This window comes from Vidua macroura, chromosome 7 (assembly GCF_024509145.1).
Source record: "Vidua macroura isolate BioBank_ID:100142 chromosome 7, ASM2450914v1, whole genome shotgun sequence".
NCBI classification, from domain to species: Eukaryota; Metazoa; Chordata; class Aves; order Passeriformes; family Viduidae; genus Vidua; species Vidua macroura.
The window spans coordinates 10,652,542-10,677,643 of NC_071577.1; the positions used below are offsets into that span (position 1 = coordinate 10,652,542).

Sequence of the window (25,102 nt, forward strand, 5' to 3'; positions counted from 1 at the left end):
TTCCTGTGCCCACCCCTCCTGCTGGGGTCTGCTCCACTCCCTGGTCCCTTCTGCAAAGGGTCACACATCTGCTTGCTCCCTAACCCACTTTTAGATGAATTAGCCTGCTAGAGGAATTTTAGTCAATGAAGCTCTTTTGTTTCCCACCATTTCAAGGGGCAGTTTGTTGGCAGGGAGGAGGTGGGTTGACCTCTGGAGCCAATAATCTCTTAACCCAGGCTCAGCTGCAGCTGGAATAGCAGCTTGAGCCTTGTTCTGTAGGGAAATAGGATGCTTTATTGGCTGCTGAGTGGAAAAGAGCTAATGCTACTGTCATGATTTTATTTATCAGACCCTGCAGGAGTCTACATTTTACATATGGGGACAGATTAATACAGGCAAAACTTTGGTTGTTTATTCCCTGACACCACAGGTGTCCTTATGACTTGTTAAAGGGAATCAGTGTGGAGGCATCATGAATAAACCTACAAAGGTTTTTGTCCCTCCCAACAGACAAAGCCTCAGGGAAGGATTTGGTCTAAAATTTCTGAACTAATCGTGATCTCAATCAAATATTACTGCAACCATCACCTCACAAAACTGGAGGGAGTAGTTAATACAGCGGCTTGTTGACCTGCAGCTGCTGCAGTAACTCACTCCAGCTGGGTTCCAGGCTGTTTACACCAAGCAAACTCAAACATGTTTCATCTGACAGGACAACAGCTTTGAGCAATTCATTATCAACTACTGTAATGAGAAGCTGCAGCAGATCTTCATTGAACTTACCCTCAAAGAAGAGCAGGAGGAATACATCCGAGAGGTAATACCTGAATGGATCTTTCCTTACCCTCCTCCCATTGTCCCTGTAAAGACACATAGGCAGGCAGGCTGGAACCATTTTTCAGGCAACAGAGGTACTTTCTGACCACAGGGCTGACATGGAGCATGTTTGTGTGGGGCTGTGTGGTAGTCACATTAAGCAAAAAATGTTGGTTTGGCATTTCTTTCACATTATGAGTTCTCCAGGTAAAACCAGACCCAGCTCTGATTCATTCATTGGCAACCATGACTGGCAGTTCTGAGCAAGGGCTAATTGATTCATTAGAGCACTAATATCACTTTCTGGCATTTGTACCATTACCCTGCAGCCTGTGTTTTGGATTATACAGCAATGTCTGGGATGCACCCAAAACCAGCCACAGCCAGTCCTTCAGTTGGGTAGCTAAAATAATGGCATGCAACATGAAAGAAACTGCAAATAGAGTTTGGTTCTAGTGTCCTTTCAGGCATGTATTGAAGGGAACCATGTGAGCTTAATGGATAAATGTAAGATGTCCTGTGGAGCTCAGCCTCTGGTATTTGAAGTTATTCTGTGAGTGAACATCAAGCTAAAGTTTTAATAGGTTTTAGCAGTGCTCCACATTATACACAGAGCTCGGACAAAATACCAGCTCCCAGCTGTAAAAACTGGCACACACTGTCTATACTCAAACTGGATAATACCATTTTGCTGTATAAACATTTTTAAAAATTACATAAAGTTCCTGCCTTACAATCCTGACGATAACATGAAATTTCGGCATCTCTTTTAAATTTTGCATTCAGTGGTGAACCATCATTACTGCAGTTTGGTTCTTGAATGATATTTCAAATGCTCTGAGAAAAGTAAACTGTAAGAAGTACCACGGAGGGCAAATTAAGAATGAAATTAATATTTTCCTTCTTTCAGTCCTTTGCACTACTAGTGCTACCTCATGATGCATTGGCATCTCATCCTGGAAATTTTATCACTGATATTCGAAAAAGAATTGAGATACTAAGAACATCTGAACAGCTATCATACTCTGGATTTTTCAAATGGTCTTATCTAAATTTAGCCTTCTGTCTTCCTCCCATTAAAAAAAAAAAAAAAAAATCCAACAACGAAGAACTTAGAAATTTTGATCTCAGGAGCTTGCAGGGACATGGGCTGATTTCCTTCTGGCCAGTGGGAGCGTGGGCAGCACGGGAGGAGCCTGGCCTGGCGCCAGGGAGTGCATGGGAAGCTGACATGGGTGGGGGAAAGGAATGGAGAGTGACTTTGGCAGCCACTCAAGGACACTCATTTTGCACAAATATTGTTAGTAGTAGATGATTGCATTTTTTTTTTCCTTAATAAATGAATTGTTGGTAAGCATGAGGAATTAAGTTTGAATGCAGTACCATGGTTAACAGGAATATAATTTTAATTGCTTAGAGGAAAAGCTCCCTCTGTTGTTTTCCTGTTCATACATTTATTTATATTTTCTTATAGGGGATTGAATGGACTCATATTGAATACTTCAACAATGCTATCATTTGTGACCTTATAGAAAATGTAAGTTGTATTCAAGAACCTCTTTGGAAAATTTTTAATGCATGGATTTAATTTGGCTGTAACATCTGTATGCATCCTCATGCACTAAATTTTGTGAAACATGCCATTTGTTGTATTATTCATCTTACTTTGTGTAGTAGAAGTTTATTTTACTAAAAAGGGTTTTTATATAAGCTATATTACTTTTGTAGAAATATTCAGCGGTACCTACACAAAAAAACAAAAAACAAAACAAAACACACAAAAAAACACCAAAAACCAAAAAAAACCAAAAAAAAAAAACCACCAAACAAATCAAACTGCTCTTAAATGTTTAGATTTAGGGCTGTTTTCAGTAGCAGATATCACATATTGCATTGTAATTAGCATTTCTTTTCATATGGAAACTAGAAAACTCAATTACATGTTACTGAGTGTTTGAGGTACTCAAAGTACTTGTATATGCTGAGAAGATTTCCAATGCAAGAAGATAAAATTCCTTAACAATCAGAAAAGAACAGTTTTTAACCTTCAACATAAAATACATGGTGGTTTACCATAAACCGTATACTTTCAGTTGAGTTGGAGATGCTAGTTGAGTAAATGACACAAAGTTTCAACATGAATTTTGGGATTCAGTTCTCATAGAAAGTCTTTTAAAAATACAAGTGCTAAAAATCAGTTGGAAATGGTCATGAGGTAAAAAGAGCCAAACTCTGAGATGGCTCGAAGAATGTTTTCCTGGGTAGCAGAAGTTGACAAGGTGAATTATCTCCTTTTTGTGCTGTGATGGAAACAAGTACTAAAGCTCTTGTTCTGCAACTTCAGAACCAAACTGGAATCCTGGCCATGCTGGATGAAGAATGCCTGAGACCAGGAACTGTTACGGATGACACCTTTTTAGAAAAACTGAACCAGGTCTGTGCCACTCACCAGCATTTTGAGAGCAGGATGAGCAAGTGCTCCCGGTTCCTCAATGACACCTCCCTGCCTCACAGCTGCTTCAGGATTCAGCATTATGCTGGCAAGGTACCTGCTGAAGGGAGCACGTGGTGTCTGGGGGGCTGGTGTAGCTGATGGAAAAATCCAGACTTGTCTTAATATTGTCTGCCTTAAACCTAGAGTCTGTGATTTGAGCTGGAAGGCTTTAAGAGAGCTTGGAATGGTTTTGGTTGAAAGGGATCTTAAATATCACCTAGCTCCAAACCCTGCTATGGGCAGGGACACCTTTCACTAGAGCTCCATCCAGACTGGCCTTGAACACTTTCAGGGATGGGGCAGCCACAGCTTCTGTGGGCAGCCTGTGCCAGAGCCTCAGCACCCTCACAGGGATGCATTTCTTCCTGCTAGCTAACCTAAACCTGCCCTCTGTCAGTGTGAAGCCCCTACCCCTTGTCCTGTCACTACATGCCCTTGTAGAGACTCCTGCTGCTGTAGCTGAAATCAAAGGAGAAAGTTGCCCCATGTGCTTTGGTGCTGCATTAGGTCTCTGGAAATAAATCATTGCTCACAATGACAAAAATTCATGTGCTTTAGTTGGCAACATATTTTGGAAAACGTGCTCTTTGTCACTGAGCTAGCTGCAGTTCTTAGTCACATTGTTGAGAAAATGCAGTTTTTGTACATTTGAAGGAACTGAGTTTGATACTCTGTTTAAACAGATGGAAGAGAAAGCTATACAGAGGGCTTGCAAACATTTGCATTTTACATTTGTTTGTATTTGCATTTTTCAGCATATGCGGTATGAATAAATACAAGTCTGACAGCTTTCAGTGTGTAATCCACAATGACTTTTTATTAATGAAAATCAAAATAATTAAATTTGTAGACTGAAGACAATCTATTTTTTTAAAATTGAAAGTAAATGTAGGGTTGAAATTATACCTCTTGTCTGAATCTGCTGAAGTGGTAATGTCACACAGTAAAGAATATGTGGAAAGTATTTCATTTCCTTTGGACTGCTTAATGCTTTTTGAAATTTTCTCAGTCTTAAAATTTTGAATGGCTCAATTTTTTTTCATTCAAAATAGTCCTGGAAATCTCAGACTTTCAGATTTTCATTCACATTAGTTGCCAAGAAGAGTTTGTAACTGCATATAATATATCAGGGGTTAATACCTAGATATTTCTTTGGTTGTCAAAAATCGAAGTGAATTGAAAATACCCCAGTACTGTGAGAAGGACTATGCACAGATTGTGTCTTAGCAGGCAATGAGGGTCTTTGATTGTTGCAGGCATTCACTTACCCAGCAGAGTGAATTCCTCCTATTTTGGGAGGAATGTTGTTTTTCCATCCTCAGCTGAGAACATTTTGATCTTGTCACTGGTCAACAAAAGTTTGACCCTCCTTTTAAGAAATATAAGTAATTTCATGTGAACATTTTTTGGGGTTTCTTTTTTTTTTTTTTCAGTAGTGGTATTTACTGCACCTGTCAGAACCAGAAACATGTTCTCCAAAGTAAAATGCTGCCTGCTGAGTTCCCAGTAACTTGCTGTTGTGTAAAATACATGTCAGTGCTATTTTCATTCAGAGTTCTGTGTACTTAGTACATACCCATGCAGAACTGAGAAATCATGGGTGTGAAGAAGAATCTGTATTACCAGCCAGATGACTTGTCTCAATTAATCAAATATGTTTCCTACCCTCAAAAATTAAAGAAGCCAGTAGCAATATGAGGTCTGCATGAAGTTCCTCTGGCACCTTCTGGGTACCCAGCTGTAGGTCAGAGCTTTGTACTCGTGCTTGTTGTTATTGGACTGCTTTCCTGGTAAAAGTCCTTTAAAATAACAGTCCCCTGGGGGCTGCACAGCTTGCTGCTAGCACTGTGATAGCAAGAGGTGATATTCCATATCTTGTTTTAGTTAGGCAAATAATGTAAGCATTAGTACTTTGAAAGGAAAGGGTATTTTTGTTGTTTTGGTTCAAAAGAGAGGGAGAAAAACCTCATCAGACAGAAAAAAAGACTGTTTTGGAGTCATGGCAGGTGGTGGTGTGTCAGAGTTATCATGGAAAAGGGGTTTCTTCCACTTCAGAAACCAGAATTGATTGACACAGGGAACTGTTAGCAATACGAGAAAATGCATCTTTCCCAGGTAGCATGTTCACAGACATTTTATCCAACAAAAAGCCATCCAAATGTCAGATTTAAAATGAAAAGCTGAAATATCTTTAGTTTCTTTTGGACAATGTATAAGAAGGAGAAATCAATTTCTTAGGTCAGTTTTGAACTGGTCTATGTTTTAGTTCAAAACTTGCACTGATGAGTTCCCTTCTCTGTTGTTCAGGTAATGTACCAGGTGGAAGGATTTGTTGACAAAAATAATGATCTTCTGTACCGTGACCTCTCCCAGGCCATGTGGAAGGCCAACCACTCCCTTATCAAAGCATTGTTCCCAGAAGGAAACCCTGCTAAGATCAATCTGAAGCGACCACCAACAGCAGGTTCACAGTTCAAGGCTTCAGTTGCTACCCTGATGAAAAATCTCCAGACAAAAAATCCAAACTACATCAGGTAAATTCCCCAGTGCCAAAGATTTGGTCAGTTTGTTTGATGAGGTTATTTAAAAAAAAAAAAAAAAAACTAACTCCTGATGTGCAAGGATAAATTATTGAAATGTAAGGTTGAAACTCACTGTCACAGCTGTTGGCACGTACAGTGCAAAGAGACATCCTTCTTGGTTTTCCTCTGCAGGTGCATCAAGCCCAATGACAAAAAGGCTGCACACATTTTCAACGAAGCCCTGGTGTGCCACCAGATCCGGTACCTGGGGCTGCTGGAGAACGTGCGGGTCCGGAGGGCGGGCTACGCCTTCCGGCAGCCCTACGAGGCCTGCCTGGAGAGGTACAAAATGCTCTGCAAGCAGACCTGGCCCCACTGGAGAGGGCCAGCCAGGTAGGCAAACAGCAATATTGCTACCTGTCCCGAGTGAAATTCCCATCTTCCACATGTCCTGAGCTTTCAGCTGTTGTGCATACGTTGCAAAAGGAATGCAGTGCAGGCCTTACTGATTTGGGTCTGAAGGAAAGGGTGTAAGAGAGAGATACTGCTATGGACTCAAAATAACTGGGAGGTCTGCAATGAACAGGAGGGCACTTACCTTTAATGACCAACTTTCAAAGTGTAAGGACACTCGTTTTGTTGAAGACAGCCATACAATCTTCCTCTGCCCTTTCAGGAATAACTTTACATAGTGATTGGGGAACAATTATGAGCTAATGCCTCTTGCAAATCAATTATAGTAAATATATACACTTAAATTGCATAGTATTCAGATGGTTTTTTGCAAATAATGTCTGGGATGGGCAAATAAGCTTCTGTTATTTCTTTTACATGTGGCCACCAAAAGCAAGATTTAAATATCTTTCAGAATTGATTAGCATCTTTTAGCTACAATATAAGTCTTTAGGTTATCAAGAGAATGGTGGCAGTGCAGTATTGGTAACAATAGCATTGCAATGATCATCACAAAGATCTGCACAGTTCCACTTCTCTGTTTTCTGTTGGTGTTCATAAAATGCATTTGATGAGAATGGAATGCTGGCATTTGTCAAACTCGTCAGTCTTTGTTTCACATTCTGACATTAGTGTGAGCCCTTCCTTTTTCCTTCCTTTTGTTTTTAAGTAAAATAATTATAGATGTAAGAGGAAAAAATAGGCCGTTGCTGGTGCTGTAAAATAAAATCTGTGGTTTTTTTCATCAATTTATTCTGAATCTTTACAGTGATTACTCTTGCCTTTAGCAGAATAAACCACTGAGTAAATGAGTTAGGTTTTCAATCTTATGTCAAGCACTATTTAAAAGTTTAAAATATGCTTTCATATGCCTTCCATAAATTAAGCTGTGATATGTAAACTAAGATGCTTTAGAGCTGGGGGTCATGTTTGTAAGCTCATTTACATCTTCTTAGGGCTGGAGTAGAGGTGCTGTTTAATGAATTGGGAATCCCTGAAGAGGAATTTTCATTCGGTAGATCAAAGATATTCATCCGCAACCCAAGAACAGTAAGTGAAAAATGCCTTCTGCAAAATCAAGCCCTCTCTCATCAGGACAGCATCATTCACCACCTGCTTCCTACAGATTTTTCTACATGCAGTGCTTTGATATATTGCAATGACCGAAGCATAAAAAAAAGTGATTTTTAATGTCAGGCCCATTATAATCAATGTGAATCAAGATTCTACAATAGCTGTCAGCCTTAATTTAATATAACTTTTGAGCACTGACTTGTGCCATGGTATCTGCCACAAATCTTGTTGGTGTACCTGTCTGTAGCTCTGGAGATGAATAAAACAATGTGTGACTGAGGGGGACTTCAGTAAAGAGGAGATTTCTCTTACAAGAGCTGTGCTTATGGTTTTTTCCCTTGTCTCTTCTCTCCTGCTGTTTTTCTTCCAATGTCGAACAAAACCCTGAAAACCCCCACACCCAGCTCTTCAAACTAGAAGACCTGAGAAAGCAGCGTCTGGAAGACTTGGCTACTCTAATTGGGAAGATTTACAGAGGTTGGAAGTGCCGTACTCGCTTCTTGTTAATGAAAAAATGCCAGATTGTGATCGCTTCCTGGTACAGGAGATACTCAGTAAGATACCATCCTTACTACATGGGGGGTTCTCCTCATTGTTTACTACATATGACCTTCATGGGATATTTTTCCTCAATATGTACAGAGAGCTGTTGAAAGAATTCAATTTTATGTTACTACTTACGTACCAATAGTGGGAATAAAGAAAACTTAGTTTGTATAGACTACTGTTAAGTGCTTACACTGTGCTCATTTTGAAAAAATTAAAAAGCTCACCAGAGTCCTTTCACTCTGGGAGAGCAGGATTCTGTGGCTCAGCTGGGAAGAGTCTTTTTCACTCAGCTAAAATGCTGTGCTTCCCAACACTTACAGCGCTCTCAAAACATATGGTTAATGTGTAAAAAATGTTCAGTAATATACATGTGCAGTTCTGTGGAATTCAGTCATTCCTAAGCCTTTTTGTGGTTTTGCCTTATTTGGAACATTTGCCTTAGACTCAAAAATGCTGCCTGTAGGGGTTTATTTTAATTGTAACTCCGAAGACTTGTAATTTGGTATCATTATTGATAGAGTTTACCCAAAGCAGTTTCAGTTCTAGGTGTGGACTGAGTGTTCTGTGCCACAAACTGATCCACACTGTTACACCACTCTTTCATGTCTTCTTGGCAGTTAGTAAATAATACTGACTTACGTGATAAAAAAGATTTATTCGTTTTTAAAACCACTCTTGAACTTCTCAGCTGTGTTTTGTTGTTGCTAGAGAATAGCACAAGCATATCAGAAACTTGATAAAATACAGAAAGAAAGTCTTCTTAAACTGCAAGTGACAGAGTTGACAAATCCCTGGTTTTCAGTTGACAAGCACTTCTGTTTGTCCTCTTGAAAGCCATCGGGGTTTGGTTCACTTCTCCTGGATAATTAGAAGGAAGTATAGATCATTTGGAAAAAGTATGACTGAAGCATACTTCTTGACTGTAAAAGCTCTTCTCTGTGATTTTGTGTGACTGAAAGGCCCCGTTCCTACAAACAGCATCACTACAGAGTTGCATTGTGCCCTTATGGCTTCGTTATGATCTCACGCAATCTTAATGAATTTAAAATGAACTTACTGCAGCTAGATCGGCACAGCTTTAAATATAAAGAAATGAAAACAAATACACAACCAAGAACTGCTGATTTCTTAACTGTAAGCCTTTATTGGGTCACTGGTGCAACATGGCAGCAGTTGTTTTAATGGTCATGATAGAGACCAATAAAATAAAGTTTCCTCAGCCTCTTCACGTGGATGGAAGGCACCGTTCTCCTAACTCAATGTGACTGGTAGCCACTGTGCTTTGGAAGGTTTCACAGGAAATCCCTGGAAGGAATAAAGATTTTTTGAGTAACTCCTTGTGCTGGAGGCTTGACTCAAGGATCTGTAGGCACTTGTCTGTCTGTTGCCTTGCAGGGCATGACAGCAGCTGTGGCATGAGGGTGGCCCAGAGGGGACCCTCTCCAGCTTGCTCACAGAGATTTTCACTGTGAATGTCAAGTCTAAAAGCCCTGTTGCAAGGTCTGTCAGTTTAGTATTATACTAAATGCTGGGCTACTGGAGAACTGAGCCTTTTAGAAGGAAAATGCTCAGCTGTCCAGGAAATTTATTGTTCAACCTGGCATACTTAAATAGTACTCCAGCATCTCGGTTAGGAATCCATGGTTTTGGTTTTTTTCCTCTTCCTAAGTTATCATCAGCCATAATAAAGGCACTGTGGGTAATAGGAACAGCACATGCCTTATGAAAAGGTGGTAAAAAGCTTAGCCTACAAACCTGAGTATGTGTGACAGTTTGTGTGCTACTCTGGTGGGAAAGACAAATAAAGCTCTTACTGTTAGCATTTAATGTGCAATTGTGCTGCTGACCATGAACTTAGTGTTTCTGTAAACAGAGTGACATTGTCCATGCAGCATTGTTGATGTGCTTTGTTTCCCCTCGAGTTGAACACAGAATCTACACTCTGATCTGCACAGTCAGAAATGGTTCACTTTTTACATTTAGTGCTTGCCTCCTCAAGCATATTGTCAAATGTTAGTAATGAAAGGTTTATTATGCAGTGTTTAACAGACATAATATTCTGTTCTAAGCATCACATGCTTATTTCCAACACAGCAACAAAAAAAATACCAGAAGATAAAGAGTTCGGCTATCACAGTACAGTCGTACATCAGAGGCTGGAAGGTGAGTTTCCTGTTACTGCAGCTCTCTCTGTTTGGAGAGGTAAGGAGCAGGTCAGAAAACACTTTCCAAGTGCACTGAGCCTCCTGCCTGTCACACCTTCTCTCCTGGGAGCTTGTGGCTGTGCCACAGCCATTGTTAAACACTCGTGTTTGCTGTAGAAGAGATGAGTTCAGGATATCTGTATGTGCTGCCTGGGCTATAAATCCCTGCAAACAGTGCAAGTGGAATGCTGGGACCACACTAAACCACTGGGTTATCCTTGAAGCATCTTCTTCCAAGGAATTGAGAAGGCCACCAGCTCCAGAGAAGGATGCTCTGGGGCTCTGCCACTGGCCTTAGGAAAACTGTAGAGCTGGACTGATTTGGAAGAAAGAAGCTGTGGTTGGCAGTTATTTAATGCTTAACAGGATTCTCAAAGAATGAATCAAATTGAAAGCAGGATTAAAATAAAGAGTTTGGGTTGCCTGGGCAATTGTTACTTGGATTAAATCTTCAAATCTCCCGTCTGCTAAGCAGAGGAGTGGAAGTGTACTTGTGTTGAGGAAGTAGTTTATTGCTGTGGGCTTGTACACTGCCTCAGTTTGCCACAACTTCACTTCTTCTCTGAGAGGTTTGTACTTTGTGAAGGGATAATCATGCATCCTGGTAGATATTTAAGGAATGATGCTTTAATAGGAGGTAAAAATGAGACTAACAGCTCACATGAAAGCAGACATGATGCTTAAAGCGACTACTGCTGTCCATCTTCAAATAAAACAACCCTGGGCTCTTCTATTTTCTTATTAACCTTTCTTTACCCTGCTAAAGGTGGCTTCCCCCTGTAGTTAGAGAAGAGAGAACTGCCTTTAGTTCTGGAGTCTGTTCCCTTTCTGTCAGACAGGGAAGGAAGGGGCTGCAGTTAGTAGCTATTGGTGTAAATAGTCTCTCCTGCCCAGAAGGCTTTAAAGTTTGCCAGCAATAAGGGTAACGTGATTTGATTTTGCTATTTCTCTGGATTTTTACTTTGTCTTTATGATTTTGTTTAAACGAGTTAAAAATATCATTTCAGTCTAACTATTGATGTGCTGTCTTTTCCCATGAGCATTATTTGAAGAAAACTGGGTTAAAAGCATCATCTCGAGTTATGGTTTTTTTGTTTGCCATTGGAGAACAAGCTCTTTTGCAGTAGCATTGTGCATGAAAGCCTGGTATGACAGCAGCCTTTAGTGTGACCTAAAGCCAGGCAATTTACTTGTGATTTATTCTTTATTGCACTCTAAATGGATTAGACATTTACTGTATGGAGAAAAAATATTGTTGCCATTGTGCAGACAGACATATAGATATCTCAGGTAATGCAGAAATCTGGGAGAAAACTGAGCATTGAACTAAGATCCCCTAACCTGCCAGTCGCAGTATTGCAGCACAGAATCCTCCCTAGAGCAGCGACCTTTAGGCTGGGCACCATTTGTGAATGTATTTGCTTGGGGATTTGGAGGCAGTGATTTTTTGGTTTTGCCTAGATTTACAAGTTGCAGTCCCCTACTTCAAAAATATACAAATGTAGTTAGTGAAGAAGAACATTTTAAATTGTTTACAGGCTCGGAAACTTCTTCGGGAGCTCAAGCATCTGAAGCGTTGTAATGAGGCTGCCACAGTAATTGCTGCTTATTGGCATGGTACCCAGGTAAGAAAATGGCAACAAATTGTGCAACTGTGCATCCCTACATGGAATGAATGTGGATATCCCTCAGGATAGTTTTCTGGGAATACTGTCAGTGCCTTAAACCACTTTGCTTAAACTTTTTTTTTTTTTTTTTTGGTTTCTCTTCGCTGCTAACATGTCGTAGCTGGTGCAATCTGGGAAGCTGGGACACACTTTCATTTTTGCTGTTTGTAGTGACTGGTTTACTTGCTTGCTTTCTTGCACCAATGGGAACTTGCAGTAACCTTTTCTTTCCTAAGCTTTTCTATATCCCGTTTTCAAATGCATCACAGGCACGAAGGGAACTGAGACGACTGAAAGACGAGGCTAGAAATAAACATGCTGTTGCTGTTATTTGGGCTTTCTGGCTTGGATATAAGGTACTTCATGCACATATCACATGTCCCCCCCTCCATTACTCAACAATATCAGCATTTAATCACTATTTCATAGTGAGAATTAATGACTAATACAATTCACTCTTAAATAATAGAGCATGATCATCAACTCCTTCCATTTCCATTCATGCCACACCTAATAAATCGGATAGCATTGTGTATGCCAGTTTTTTGTAGAGTAGGAAATACTTTGCATGGCAACCAAGTACAGATTTGCACTAACAAAGCCATTAGACTAGATTAAAAATGACTGTACTACAGTAATCTCAAATTAGGAAATGCATTTAACTACATGTAAATATGCAAAGCGTGGTTTGTGGGGGGAAAGAAGGTTGGGGGTTTTTTGGTGTGTTCCTCTCCATGCCCCCAACAAGTGCTTTCAGTGACACTGTGTTAGTGATCCAATTGAGATTTTCACCACATATTATAATCTGTACCCTGGACAGTCTTCATCTCCAAGTTCAAACCAATATTACTAAGTTTCATTATATTCTAGTTATGATTGGTTTAATTGAGTCTCTGGCCGTGATTTGAGCCAGTAAAGAAAATTCAATAACCACAAGTAAAGCAAAATTTCATGAGCTGATCTTTTAGCAGAAAATGATGTTAGTTTGCAATTCTAAACTTACAGCTCTAGAAAAATCCCAGGAATTTCAGCATCAGCTGTTTGTTTTCAGAAGCAAAGTCCCACTGAAAGATTCTTGCTAATCCCCAGCCTGTAGTTGTGGGTTATGTGAACATTTGAAATGCTGTTCACTAGAGGTCAAAACTATATTGGTTTCAATTAATAAATTCCTAATGTAGTTTAAAACCATAAATACATTACACTTAAAACATTTTTCAGTTGTTATTTATATTGTGGGTGTGTTGTTAGAACACCTTGCCAACTGGATGGAGAAATGTGCTCAAATTACATCGGAGTATAACGCTGTGTTTGACCTTTGCTATTTTGGTATAAATCTATTAGATTTCCAGCAAAATGGCAGCCCTGGGAATGCAAACAAACATGTACAGAATTTCCTTAATACTAAGGAGTCTTTGGAACTTTTCAGTTCTAGCTTGATATTTAGCTAATGGTATAATTTGACAGACACACAGTTTCCTTTACATTTGATTAAGCACAATACATCAGAATTTTTGTTTTTTAACCAGAGTTCCTTTCACCAAAGTATTGCTCAGTACTGCAGAAGAGATATTTGTTTTCATAGTTTTAAGATATTTATTTGAATTATACATCCAGTGGATGCAATAGTGTTAACCATGTTAAAGTTCCTCATTTAAATGTTTAGTAGATTTGGATAGTTTTTAACATGGTTTAATAGTTATTTTTATCAACTGGCTCACAGGAATTTTGTGAAAAATTGTCTCCTTATTCCTTAAATATAAATAATCTAAATATAATAACATATACTAATATCAAGACAATAATCTAAATTGAATTAAGATTAGAAAAATAATTACAGTCTCTGTTAAGGGAGACAACTTTTTATTGATGTGATCTTTTATCTTTTCCTGGGGGAATATTTAGAACAAAAATTTTTCAAGTTATCATCAGAAGTCTCTTGCTTTACCAAAAAAAACCCACAAACAAACAAAAATAAAACAGGAGTGAGTCTCAGGTACTCAGTTTCCTTCCTTTTCACAAGACAGACAAATACTTAGCTTTGCATAGCTCTTGCTTTTACATCGCTGTGCAGTAGGAGCTTTTCTGCCAAGCAGATGAGTGAAAACATAATTTCTGAGTCTACATCTACTGCGCATTAGCCTTTCCAGCTGCACCAGAAGAGCATTACTGGCCCAGGCTGGAACTGCTGCTGCACAGCTCTGGTAACTTACAGCTTGACAAGTGCAGATACAGGGCTGGAGCTGCTCTGACTGAGCCTGTATTACTGGAACTCTTCCTTGAGTGTTTTCATCAGATAACCAAACAAAAAATGTGCTGGTATCTCCTAAAATGTGACATTCTGTTAGAGTTGCCCACACATGCCTCAAATTGCTTTCCTAAAATGGAATGATTGATGAAAGGTAGGAAGGTGCCTATCTCCTTGTACATGAGGAATGCACTAGGTTTGATGGCTTTGCCCCTTAATTCCACAGACAGACATCACTTAACAGGCTGGAGAATTTTATTTATTTATTTTTAATACATAATCAAAATAAAAAATGACCTCCAGAATAAAAGCCCTCATTACAATGCTGGAAAGTCACCATGACATGTAGTTTCAGAGCTGATTCTGTCCTGCCCCGGCACTTGCCAGTGGAAGAAGTGACTAGATAGTGAGATTTTAGTAAGTCTTGCTTTTCATGTGCATCATTTTGATCGTGAAACTGCAGGCAAAACTCTCCCACTAGAATCAACTTATGGGAGGTGTGCACAGAAGAGGAGGAGGAGGAAGGGCTGACAGTGGTTAACAGGGCTGAATAACAAAATTCCCACCTGTGCATGCCACGTCAGCAGCAGTGGAGGCTTTTTTGAGCTTCTCCGTGGCTTCACACCAGCTCACGCGGCACGCTGGGCGTGGAAGGTCAAGCGCTGCTCCTCCATCCCTTTCCCTCCTGGTTGTGGGAGCGGCGTTTCGCGCTGTCTGCATCGGGCTGTCTCTTTTGTTCACTCTCTGAACCTTTTAGGCTCGGAGGGAGTTGAAACGCTTGAAGGAGGAGGCTAGGCATAAGCATGCTGTGGCAGTCATTTGGGCTTACTGGCTTGGACTGAAGGTACTTTCTCCAACACTCTCATCTGTCAACATGAACTAAATAAAGCGTGGCACACCTTACTAACACTTAATAAACAAGCAGTTGTGTGGGCTTACTGGAAGGGATGGGGTTTTTTTTACACATTGTTTAACTTTTGTCATGGACTTGGCTGAAAAAGTCGTAAGCTGAACAGTAACATTGAGGCATTGGGGTTTTTTTTGTCATATCAGGAATCACAGAAAGACAAAAGTCAGATTAAAGAGACTCTATTACAGTTGTTGACTTTAAAAACTGACCTACCTTGGTAAAGGTCCTATCTGGAAAGATTACAAGGATGTATTTTCTTGTTGTGACCTTTGCTTGTTAGAATGGGAAGTAGGGTGGAAGTGTCTGCCTCTCACTGCTGCTCACAGTAGAGCCCTGACCCCAGTGTTGAGGAGGGCAGGGTGTAAAGCCAGTGGTCATGTCCTGTTGCATCTAGCAGCCTTTTTAGGGCCTGGCATTGCACACAGCTACCTGTGGCTTGTGACAGCCATGAATTCCTAGAAAAATTGAGATGCACAAAAGTGTTGGCTTTTAAGCAAGTCCCTTGCTTTCAAGGACTGGTTGGCAAAAGAAAACACATCTGTAATCTGGAAAAATGTAGTTCTGCTCTGTAAATAGACTATGAAAATGGCATCTTCAGATGTTTCAGGTCTGTGCCCAAATGATTTACATAACAGTTTTACAGATGCAGTCCTGAAGAACTGCGGAAATCTGAATCTGTTTGGTTTGGCTGGGAGTGACTTCTGCTAATAGGGATATTGTAGACTACAGGGGTCTGAAAGGAACAGTTCACTCAATAATGCAGGATAAAGTTCAGCTCTCATGTTCTTGTACTTATCCTGACAGTGATGAAATAGGTAGAAAACATATAATTATATATAATGCATGTTAGTTTGTATTAAAAAAAAAAAATCCATTACAATACCTACATGGAAAACAGAGCTGGAAAATACAAAGGAGCCATTTTAAGAAGTCATTCTGCAGATCAGAATCACACTTTAGGTACTACCGCCAAAGTAGGTCTGTTTTTATGATTTTAAAATAAAGATATATCCCTCCTGAGAACTCGGAGGCCATTTCATATGAAACAGTGGCATTTAAATGCAAGCTAATGACTCCAAAACATTTAAGGCAGATTACAGCAGGAATACATTTCTGCAGTCTGTGGTTTTCAATGAGTTTGTTAAACAATGTAAGCTACATTTCCAATTTCCATCTCACCTGAAATATACAGATTTTTCTGAATAAGACTGTAGTCTATTGTTCCAATATATCACTGTTACCACAGGTAGCTTGAAGGCAAACTGTTTTCACCCATGACATGCGAGTCTGAAGAATTAAAGTTTTTTTTTGTTTTGGTGGTTTTTTTTTTGTTTGTTTTGTTTTGGTTTTTTTTTTTTGTTTATATTTTGTTTTCATTGTATGCCAAGTAGATTTTAATAGCATTTGTGGTACTTTCCAGATTTAGGCTTTTCTGGAGCAGCTTGCATTTCTCAATGCTTACTTTGCAGCTTTCCTGCAGCACCAATAGGATGCATGGGTGTCTATTAGTCCCTTTCCTCCAAATTAATTTGCACACCTTGCAGCTCGCAAACAATAATATAAAGCAAGATCATTAAGGAGAGTCAATGGTGAGATTTGGGATGATTGTGGTTGGAGTGGCTTTGAGTGTGTTAATTACCATCCCTGAATAATTAATAAAGGATGTGCTCTAATTATAGAGCACTAAGCCTTGCAGAAAATGAGTGAATAAGAACTCTAATATTTTTTTTCTTATAAAGTGAGAAGGAAAAAAATATGTGCTGAATTTGCATGGAGTGACGACAGCTGAATGTTGCCAGTTTTGTCAATGCATCTTAATGTGTAATTAAGCAAAATCTGTTCACCTGTGGGGTGGGTTTTGTTCACAAATGGTGACAGATTCTTGCTTTCCAAATGCTGTTTTATCTTAAAATGCATGAATTACTATGAGGCAGAAGTGGGTAAATTTTTTTTCTGTGAGTTGAAGGGGATTTTATGCTGTGGGTTTCCCTTTATATTCTGGTTACTGAGAAGCCAGCAACACATAGTGAGTTAGTTAAAACCACTAAATTTTGCTCTGGGGTAAATTATGCAAAGCCACGATGTTTTCCCTGGGTTTTTCCCAAAACCCATAACAGGTGTGTTGCAGGCTGTGCCAGAGTTAGCAAAAAAACTGGGGGATGTTTCAGCTGACTTGAGGTGAGCCTGGGTGTCACATAAAACTGCAAACCAGGTGGGCTCTCCCTGATTGCTTTTTTGAATTTTGATCTATTCTAATTAGCACTGATAGAGATACAAAAGGCAAAACAAGTACTCGAAAACTTGCACTTCCAAGTATGAATTAAAAATCAATATCGCCTGCAAAAATTGTTATGATGATCAGTTTTTTGATTTGTTTTTAATTTTATTGGATTTCAAATAAATTTTGGGAGCAAATATCAAGCTTGCTGACATTAAGCAACCTTTGTGTTGATTCTCTGCTCTTACCAAGCATCAAAATCTTATTTTTCTTTTGGAATGAAGACTGCTTTTGTCAAAAGAATTTTTTCATGCAGAAGTCTGCTCTGAAAAAAAAACCAAACTCTTTTTATTATAGCAAACTCTGTGTATTAAGAATTTTAAGGAGAAAAATCTGAAAATTTCACCAGTTAACTCTGTAATTAACATCAAATAAGTGTCACTTCAAACACAAGAAAATTATATCATCACTGGTGATGCCTCACTTTTTCCAGTCCAGCTTTATGCAAAAGCCTATTGAAAATAGATTCATGCTGTGAATTCAACAATATTTGAATAATTTGCCTTTTTGGAGGGAAGCATTTCAATAAGTTTGCAAATAATTGCACTCAGGTCAGTCGAGGTACCTTTCAGACATCGTGGTCCATGGTCTGCTTCACATAATTTTAGTGTGACCAGCTGATGCTCCTATTTCAGGGAATCCTTTGCATGTACGTATGCTTCTTTTTATGTCTTCTACCATAGAGCTTGTTAAAAAAGTGCCTGTGCAAACAAATTCATTCTTTATATTCATTTTGAGGGTTTGTTTAACTTTCCAGGTCCGTAGAGAATACAGGAAATTCTTCAGAGCCAATGCTGGAAGAAAAATTTATGAATTTACCCTTCAGAGACTTGTATGTATATATCTGTACAAAGTACATACACTTCCTGTGTTTAAGTTTTTATTTTCTGTCAAATGTCACAGTTGTGTTATGATAGTCTTTGTAAGGAAATGTCCAAGCACATGGAAAAGTGACAAATTAATATTCTGATATTGTAAAAAAAGTATAGTGATAATGTTTGGAGGTGTAGGAATGGTATTTGCCACACTTCTGTGATACCTAAATCTGCCTTTCTCAATATACCTGGCTTTAAAAATCCATATTCTGGTTTATGAGAGCTGAGAGTTGCAGTTTGGTAACCGTGCTTTTTAATCACAGAACATCTGCTTTTTCTTGTGCACTTCAATAACTCTGATATTTGGACATTAATAAAACATCTTGCTTCAATTTTATCACAGATGCAAAAATACTTCTTGGAAATGAAGAATAAGATGCCTTCTTTATCACCAATAGATAAAAACTGGCCGGCGAGGCCTTACCTTTTCTTGGATTCAACTCACAAGGAACTAAAGAGGATTTTCCATTTGTGGAGGGTAGGACACATTCTGGTCCAGTCTGTGCAGAACTTCTTCTCATGTTTTTCAACAGTTTTGTTCACAAAGGGTCTATTTTTAGGAAGTATTTCCTTCAGTTCCAGCCAGAATAATTTTATTTCTTTGGAAGAAGTAGGTTTTTTGATCACTGCCTTTGGCCTGCAAGGGATATAACTATCCTGGCTACTCCTTTCTGGGGCTAGGGAGAGAGGTTTGCTTCCTGCCATCAGCCTGTTAATTAATAGCTTGTAATACTTGTGTCCATGGCCAGGACTTAGACCAACACTGGAAGTGCTGGGTGGAATTTTTTACTTATGAGCTGTGGTTAGCTGAAATTTGTTTTGGATCTTTGGATGGAGAGAATCTGTACAAGTGCTGATGGGACGTTTTACTGATCTTGTGGGCTGTGTTTTCTGTGAATTGTCAAGGAACAGTTTTTCCTTCTGAGCCTGCAAAACTCACCCTCTCAGCTGTCTTTTTCTTCCTCTCTGCCTATATAAACTTCCAAAATTGTGGAACTGTATTTATATTTTTGTGAACCTTTTTAGCGCACTCTTCCAATGAATGGTGTCTCACAGATTAAGCTCATGTTTGAGTACAACATACTTACAGGAGATGTTTTATATATTGTTTTATATATTGTTTCTGGTGTAATTCAAAAGCATCTAGAATTGGGTGAGGAGAAAAACACCTCTCCTGTTTGTTATCAGTGGCACGTAGGATGGAGCTGAATCACTTCAGAAGCATACAAAGAATGTGCATCTTGAGCAATGAGCAAACATTAGTCTGTGGTGCTGTGAGATTGGGAAAGATAATTTTATGGTTTGTTTAATATATCCTGTTTTGTAGTGCAAAAAGTACAGAGATCAGTTCACAGATCAGCAAAAGCTTATATATGAAGAAAAACTGGAAGCAAGTGAACTTTTCAAGGACAAGAAGGCTTTATATCCAGCCAGGTAATGACTGATTCTGCTGCTTTTAGTGTACAAGAAATTCAATATCCTTACATAGATTTGGGAAACTAAGCAAGATTTTGCTTTTTATTTTAAGCAGGAAAGTGCATTTTCCTTGCTTGACAACATCCCTCCATCATTTGCCTTTACCATCCTGAAAACTGATCTCAGTTAGAAGCAAACTTAGATGTTGTTACAGCCACCAGTCCTGTGACAGCAAGAACTTCTGTCCAAAATCCATGGTGCTTTGTTGGTCCGACCCCCCTTGACCTGCTCACGCTGTGCAAGTTTGGGGAACTTGCAGGAGGGAACAACTTTCACCCTTTTCCCTCATTCCCTTCAGGCTGTTTCCTGCAGTAATAAAGGTAGAGTGAGCTGGAAGGCTCTAAGTGACAATGTCACACAGATGAGCTGTGCTGAGGAGTTCTCCTGTGTTCACACTTAGCACATTCATAGTGCTCTGAGTAATTTAGGAGTTAGATACACTGGTGCATATCTTTTTGCATTGAAAGATACTTAAAAGAAATTTAAGTAAAGATACTTAAAAGAAATTTCTATTTCCATTTTAGAATATTTTTTTTCTTTTAATAATGTGAAATCTCTGCAAATATGTTTTTTGATTTCTCAGATTATTGAGTACTTTGAAACTGACAGATTCTTGTCATTGCTATCTATAGAGCCAGCATTATTCAAGAAAGTGCAGTAGCATCTAATTTTATTTAAGGAATACATTTCTTTTGGTATACAGTAAAACTGACAAAAGAAAGATATGATGTCTTTGATATAAATTGGCTTACACTTTTTAAGTGAATACAAGCTTATAAATTATGGTTTTTTTCTTGAAAACAACCATCTTGTCCATCTCGAGTGAATTTTCTCGTAGAAGCTGTAGTTTGAGCTGAGCAGGAACAAATGAATGAGAAGCAAGGTTCAGTAGAGGGAGGAACAGGAATCTGCAAGAGTTTATGGGAACAGTTCCATGCATGGACAAGCTCTGCTTGTTGTTTGTGTGTTTCCTTGGTTTTGTGTCATTATTTTATTGAGACATTTCCTGTTTTCCTGTAATGGGCTCAGTGTATGTTTCTCTTTTTTTCCCCTTCAGTAGATCACTCACTTAATGGCTATATATGCTAGCTTGTGGTTTGCTCCTTATTTGCTTTGGGATGTCTTTTTATGTTGCTGGGAAAAGAGAAAGATGGTGCCTTTGGACTTTCCTATGAGCAAGCAGGTTTTTTTAGTTTTTAGTCAGTGTGCATCTGCTCAGCATAGAGCTCCTTGGAAAGGAAGGAATTCTATTTATATCCCTGGTTTGGTACTTTATACACCAAGGCTGAACAATGAAATAACCTACAGCAAAACACACACACACACATTTATTTAATTATTTGTTTGAGTAATTTTTATCCAAGACATTCTTAAGTGGTATATGTGATAGAGGAGCTGTTGATTCATTTCAGTTTTAGCTATAACTTGTCATCATTTGATCAGGGATGAAATCCACAGGGAATCTACTGTTTTGCTGACTATGGTTTCATAATGCTAATTAATAAAAACCAAAAAAAACCCAAAGCTCCAACATGGTGGAAAGTTGGAATGCTTTCCCTACCCTGTATTCATTTAGAAACATTTCCATCTCTTTTTGTCTGGTATCCAGAGCTGATTAGCTCCTACTGTTGTTTTGTTGGGTTTTTTGGTTGTTTTTTTTTTAATCGGCCGAAGGGTAGAAAAAAATTAACTGTATAAAGTTTCTGATTAATTAGTATGATAATGGTTCATAGGTAGCTAATTTTCTGTCTGTAGTATAATTATTTAAGGAGAAAGAGGGACTTGTGGGTACTAAAATTCCAGTATCTTTCCTCTTCTTTCCCATCTCCCTGTGTACCAGAGATGCAATGGCAAAGGCAGTGCTGTTCCACATAATTCTCTGGGGCTCCAGTCTTGGCAAAGCTTTGCATTAATGCTTTGACTGACGTTAAATCACCATTTTTAAAGTGACTTCCAAACAAAGCAAGCAGTGACTCTTCATATCAATTCATACTGAAGCCCTTATTTTAACACCCTAAGGTGTGTAAAGATGCAATTTGCAAGTGCAGCAGATCTTGGCAAGGAGCTGCTGCATGTTTCACAAACAACAGCAGATCTTGAAGGCAAGTTCATGTCTGTCACTGAAGTCCTGCCTGTCAGTATCAACAGTGTTTCAGTCCTACTGGGGTTTTATTTTCTGATTTCACAGAGACTCTCACTGGGTGATTTCAAATCACAGTTGACTGCATCTGCAAGGATGTTCATGTGTCTGATATCCAAAGCAATTGGGCCCATTTAATAGGAAAATGTTTCCAGAGCAAGGAAAAACCCCATCCTATTCTTTGGTGATAACTTTCTCTTCATTCACCATCACTGAAAATGATATTTGGTGCATCTCCTCATGAAGCCTGTGCTGGTATCAGGTTTGCTTCTTGCCTGAGGTTTATGTTTAACTCGTGTTTCCTTTGCAGTGTTGGGCAGCCATTCCAAGGGGCTTACCTGGAGATCAGTGAGAACCCCAAGTACAAAAAGCTCAAAGATGCTGTGGATGAAAAGATCATTATTGCAGAAGTTGTGAATAAGATCAATAGAGCCAATGGGAAGGTAATCACATGGATTTGATTTATCCAGAAGGGTAGATAATTTTTGTTACAAATGCATTGAAAGCAAGACTCATAATGGTCTGAAGATTTTTAAAATAATGTGTATTTTTAAGGGCAAGACTGGAAATGTTGGTTTTATGTAACTTGGTGATTTTAAACACCTCTTTTAAATTTCCAGAAAGATTACTAAAATCTTGTTCTGTAGTTTCCCATGACTTTTCCAAACCAGAAAGATATCTCATCAACTGGTAACAGACTGTATTATGTCACAACTAAATGTAGTCTCTGTACTCAACTAAGATCTTCTATTTGCCAATTAAAGAAAATAAACATTTAGAGAATATCTTACTCAAGGATTTAGAAAACTTAACTTTTCCAAGTCCATGCTGTCAGTCAAGCTTCTGATTATCACATTTTATTATCTTTTAAAATTAAGAGTGGCATACTCTGCTAGCTTTACCTATCTTCCAAAGCTCTTTGGAATGAAGACGCAAGTTTCTTGTATCATTTGAATAAAATTGTTAAATATGGTGGGTACCTTTTTATTCTGCCAACATAGAACACATTTTGCATTTAAATTATGCTTATTAAAACAGGTAGTATTATTCTGCCTTAGTAAACTTAATTGCTTTCACCATATATGTCTAAATATTAGAAGTAGTAGATCTCAACTTCTCAGATGTAGATGTCATTTATGCATTTGTAGGAGTGAAATTAGGTTGCCCATTGTTGATGCCAAGTTAATTTTCTGGTTTAGAAGAAACTAATTAAATGAAGACAATATCTTTCCTGTACTTTCATAGGCTACAGCTCTCAAGATTAAAAAAAAAATAATGAACTATGGTTCTATGTGCTTAAGGCAGCTACGTCTTAATTTTAATAAAGATTTAATTCTTAAAAAGTTTATGGGAGAAAAATGTGTATGTGGATTAAGTTCTCATTTCTCTTTCTTACTATTTTCTAAGACAAATTTAGGAACACACATTTTATATTTTAAAAACATTTGTCTTTTGAAAATATGAATGCTTATCCTCCTAAAGGGTAATTCCAAGAGATAAAGGGAGGAGAACTCTGAGGAAGAACTCAGAGGAGAACAACTCTGAAAAGTACTTATGTGATTTGTGTTGCTTTCCATCATAGTTTTGGTGAATAATGCTCAATATAAAGACTTAGTGCGTGATGATTTTCCTGGAGAGTTAAACAGCATGAGAAATGAGGTTATCCTGATTTGCATAGTTTCAGAGTTTGACTTTCTGAATTTTACAGCTGTAAGCCAGTAATTAAAGGAACTGTTTATACCTAAGCATATGTGCCAAAATGAGCTAAGCTTCTCAAGTCTATAATTAGACACATAAATAAATTTGACCTGATTTTAACTGATCTGCAGTTTTCACTGAACATCAAATGTTCACATTTACTAATGTGGGCCAAGCTTTTTAACTCTGAACTCTTTGGAGTCTTAGTAGGTGCTCGATGAAAGACAGTTCTCTCTTCATGTAGACAATGATCTGCATTTTTGCATTTTCACAGGCTGCATCCAGGATTTTCTTATTAACCAAAAATAACGTTCTTCTTGCGGATCAAAAATCTGGGACTATCAAGTCAGAGGTTCCACTGGGAGATGTTACCAAAGTGTCCATGAGCTCCCAAAATGATGGATTCTTTGCAGTGCACCTCAAGGAGGTTGGTTACCACTCCATCACAATATGACTCTTTTACATGCAGCGATGTAAAACCTATTTGTTAATTATCTTGTAGCATTAAACCATAGGGGTTTAGCTTGTAGGCTTAGAAATTTATTTAACTTTGCCATAGCTGAAAAAAAACTTTGATTTAAAGCTACTGAAGCTAAATGAGAACAGTTTATTACATTATGAACAATCATTTAACTGTGAAAATCAGACTTTGTGTTTCACTGCAGTCTCTTCAGGATCAGAGTTTTCCACTTGTAATATGGTTCAGGTACCTTGTGCCAGTGCTTTCCTTACATATACTGGTAGAATATTTCTCACTTCTTTATGGGATGCCAAGAAGTCGACGTTGAGGCACAGTTAATTTGTTACTCAGTTCTAAAGAACTTAGCTCAGTGCTATATTTGCCTCACTGCACTGTAACCATAGCTCTGCTAAAATCATTAAGCTGTCATCTGTATTCTAGCCTAAATGAATTTGAAGACTGTTATATACAGTGTCTTTTCATACTCACTGCCATCATCCTAATCCTGGTGCTGGTAATCTGCTTTTGTTCCTTTCCACAAGTATTGGAAGCTTGCTGTGGTGTATCCAGACAAGGGATACAGAAACACTACAGTTTTGTAGGAAAATGAAGATGACCTCCTTTAGGGCCAGAAGGGATTTTTTTTTTCCACCTTTCTCACCTGATTTGTAGATTATTTGGGTGCAAATGGTATTTTGATCCTGTATGCTGCACTGCAATCCCTATTTAATTTGCAAGACAAAAGATTGTTGTTTCCTTAAACTGGGAAGAGAAGACTCCTTGTAAACCTTCCTGCTTGGCTGCCATTTAATCATACTCAAGGTTTTGGTAGTCCTAACTGCTTTCCTTCCTGTTTCAGGGTTCAGAAGCTGCCAGTAAAGGAGATTTCCTGCTCAGCAGCGATCACGTTATTGAAATGGCCACTAAACTTTACCGCACTACTCTCAGCCAAACCAAACAGAAGCTCAACATTGAGATATCTGATGAGTATGTTTCTTGTTTGCTTAAGAGTACATTTCTTTCAATGCAGCATGCTAAAAAGTCAAGTATCTGGTGTCAGAATAACAAAACACTGTTTTGTAGCTAATACTTCTTTTCTCTTGACAGAATACTTGTAAAGAAGGATCCAGTTTTCAGTGTCTACTCATTTATAGTATTCATTTTGGCTTTTATGTCTCTGAAAGTCATTACAGAAAATGTACTTTTGTTAAAGTAGTTTCAAATAGGGCTGTGAAGCAGAATTGCTGCTGGTAGAAAAA

General features: G+C 38.5%; 1 protein-coding gene across 3 annotated transcripts in view; it reads left to right on the top strand.

Annotated features, from left to right (window-relative positions):
* MYO1B (myosin IB) overlaps positions 1–25,102 on the top strand; it is a 107,365-nt gene that overhangs the window by 78,271 nt on the left and 3,992 nt on the right. Inside the window, exons 14-30 of one of the 3 annotated variants that reach the window (XM_053982159.1) lie at positions 695–799; positions 2,273–2,335; positions 3,143–3,343; positions 5,600–5,826; positions 6,007–6,207; positions 7,224–7,317; positions 7,746–7,895; positions 9,985–10,053; positions 11,633–11,719; positions 12,031–12,117; positions 14,764–14,850; positions 17,952–18,026; positions 18,413–18,547; positions 19,397–19,503; positions 21,996–22,128; positions 23,658–23,810; positions 24,703–24,830. In XM_053982159.1, the coding sequence (XP_053838134.1) occupies positions 695–799; positions 2,273–2,335; positions 3,143–3,343; positions 5,600–5,826; positions 6,007–6,207; positions 7,224–7,317; positions 7,746–7,895; positions 9,985–10,053; positions 11,633–11,719; positions 12,031–12,117; positions 14,764–14,850; positions 17,952–18,026; positions 18,413–18,547; positions 19,397–19,503; positions 21,996–22,128; positions 23,658–23,810; positions 24,703–24,830 (2,102 nt within the window). The remainder of the gene's footprint in view (positions 1–694; positions 800–2,272; positions 2,336–3,142; positions 3,344–5,599; positions 5,827–6,006; positions 6,208–7,223; positions 7,318–7,745; positions 7,896–9,984; positions 10,054–11,632; positions 11,720–12,030; positions 12,118–14,763; positions 14,851–17,951; positions 18,027–18,412; positions 18,548–19,396; positions 19,504–21,995; positions 22,129–23,657; positions 23,811–24,702; positions 24,831–25,102) is intronic. The other 2 variants (XM_053982160.1, XM_053982161.1) reach the window with 2 other exon arrangements.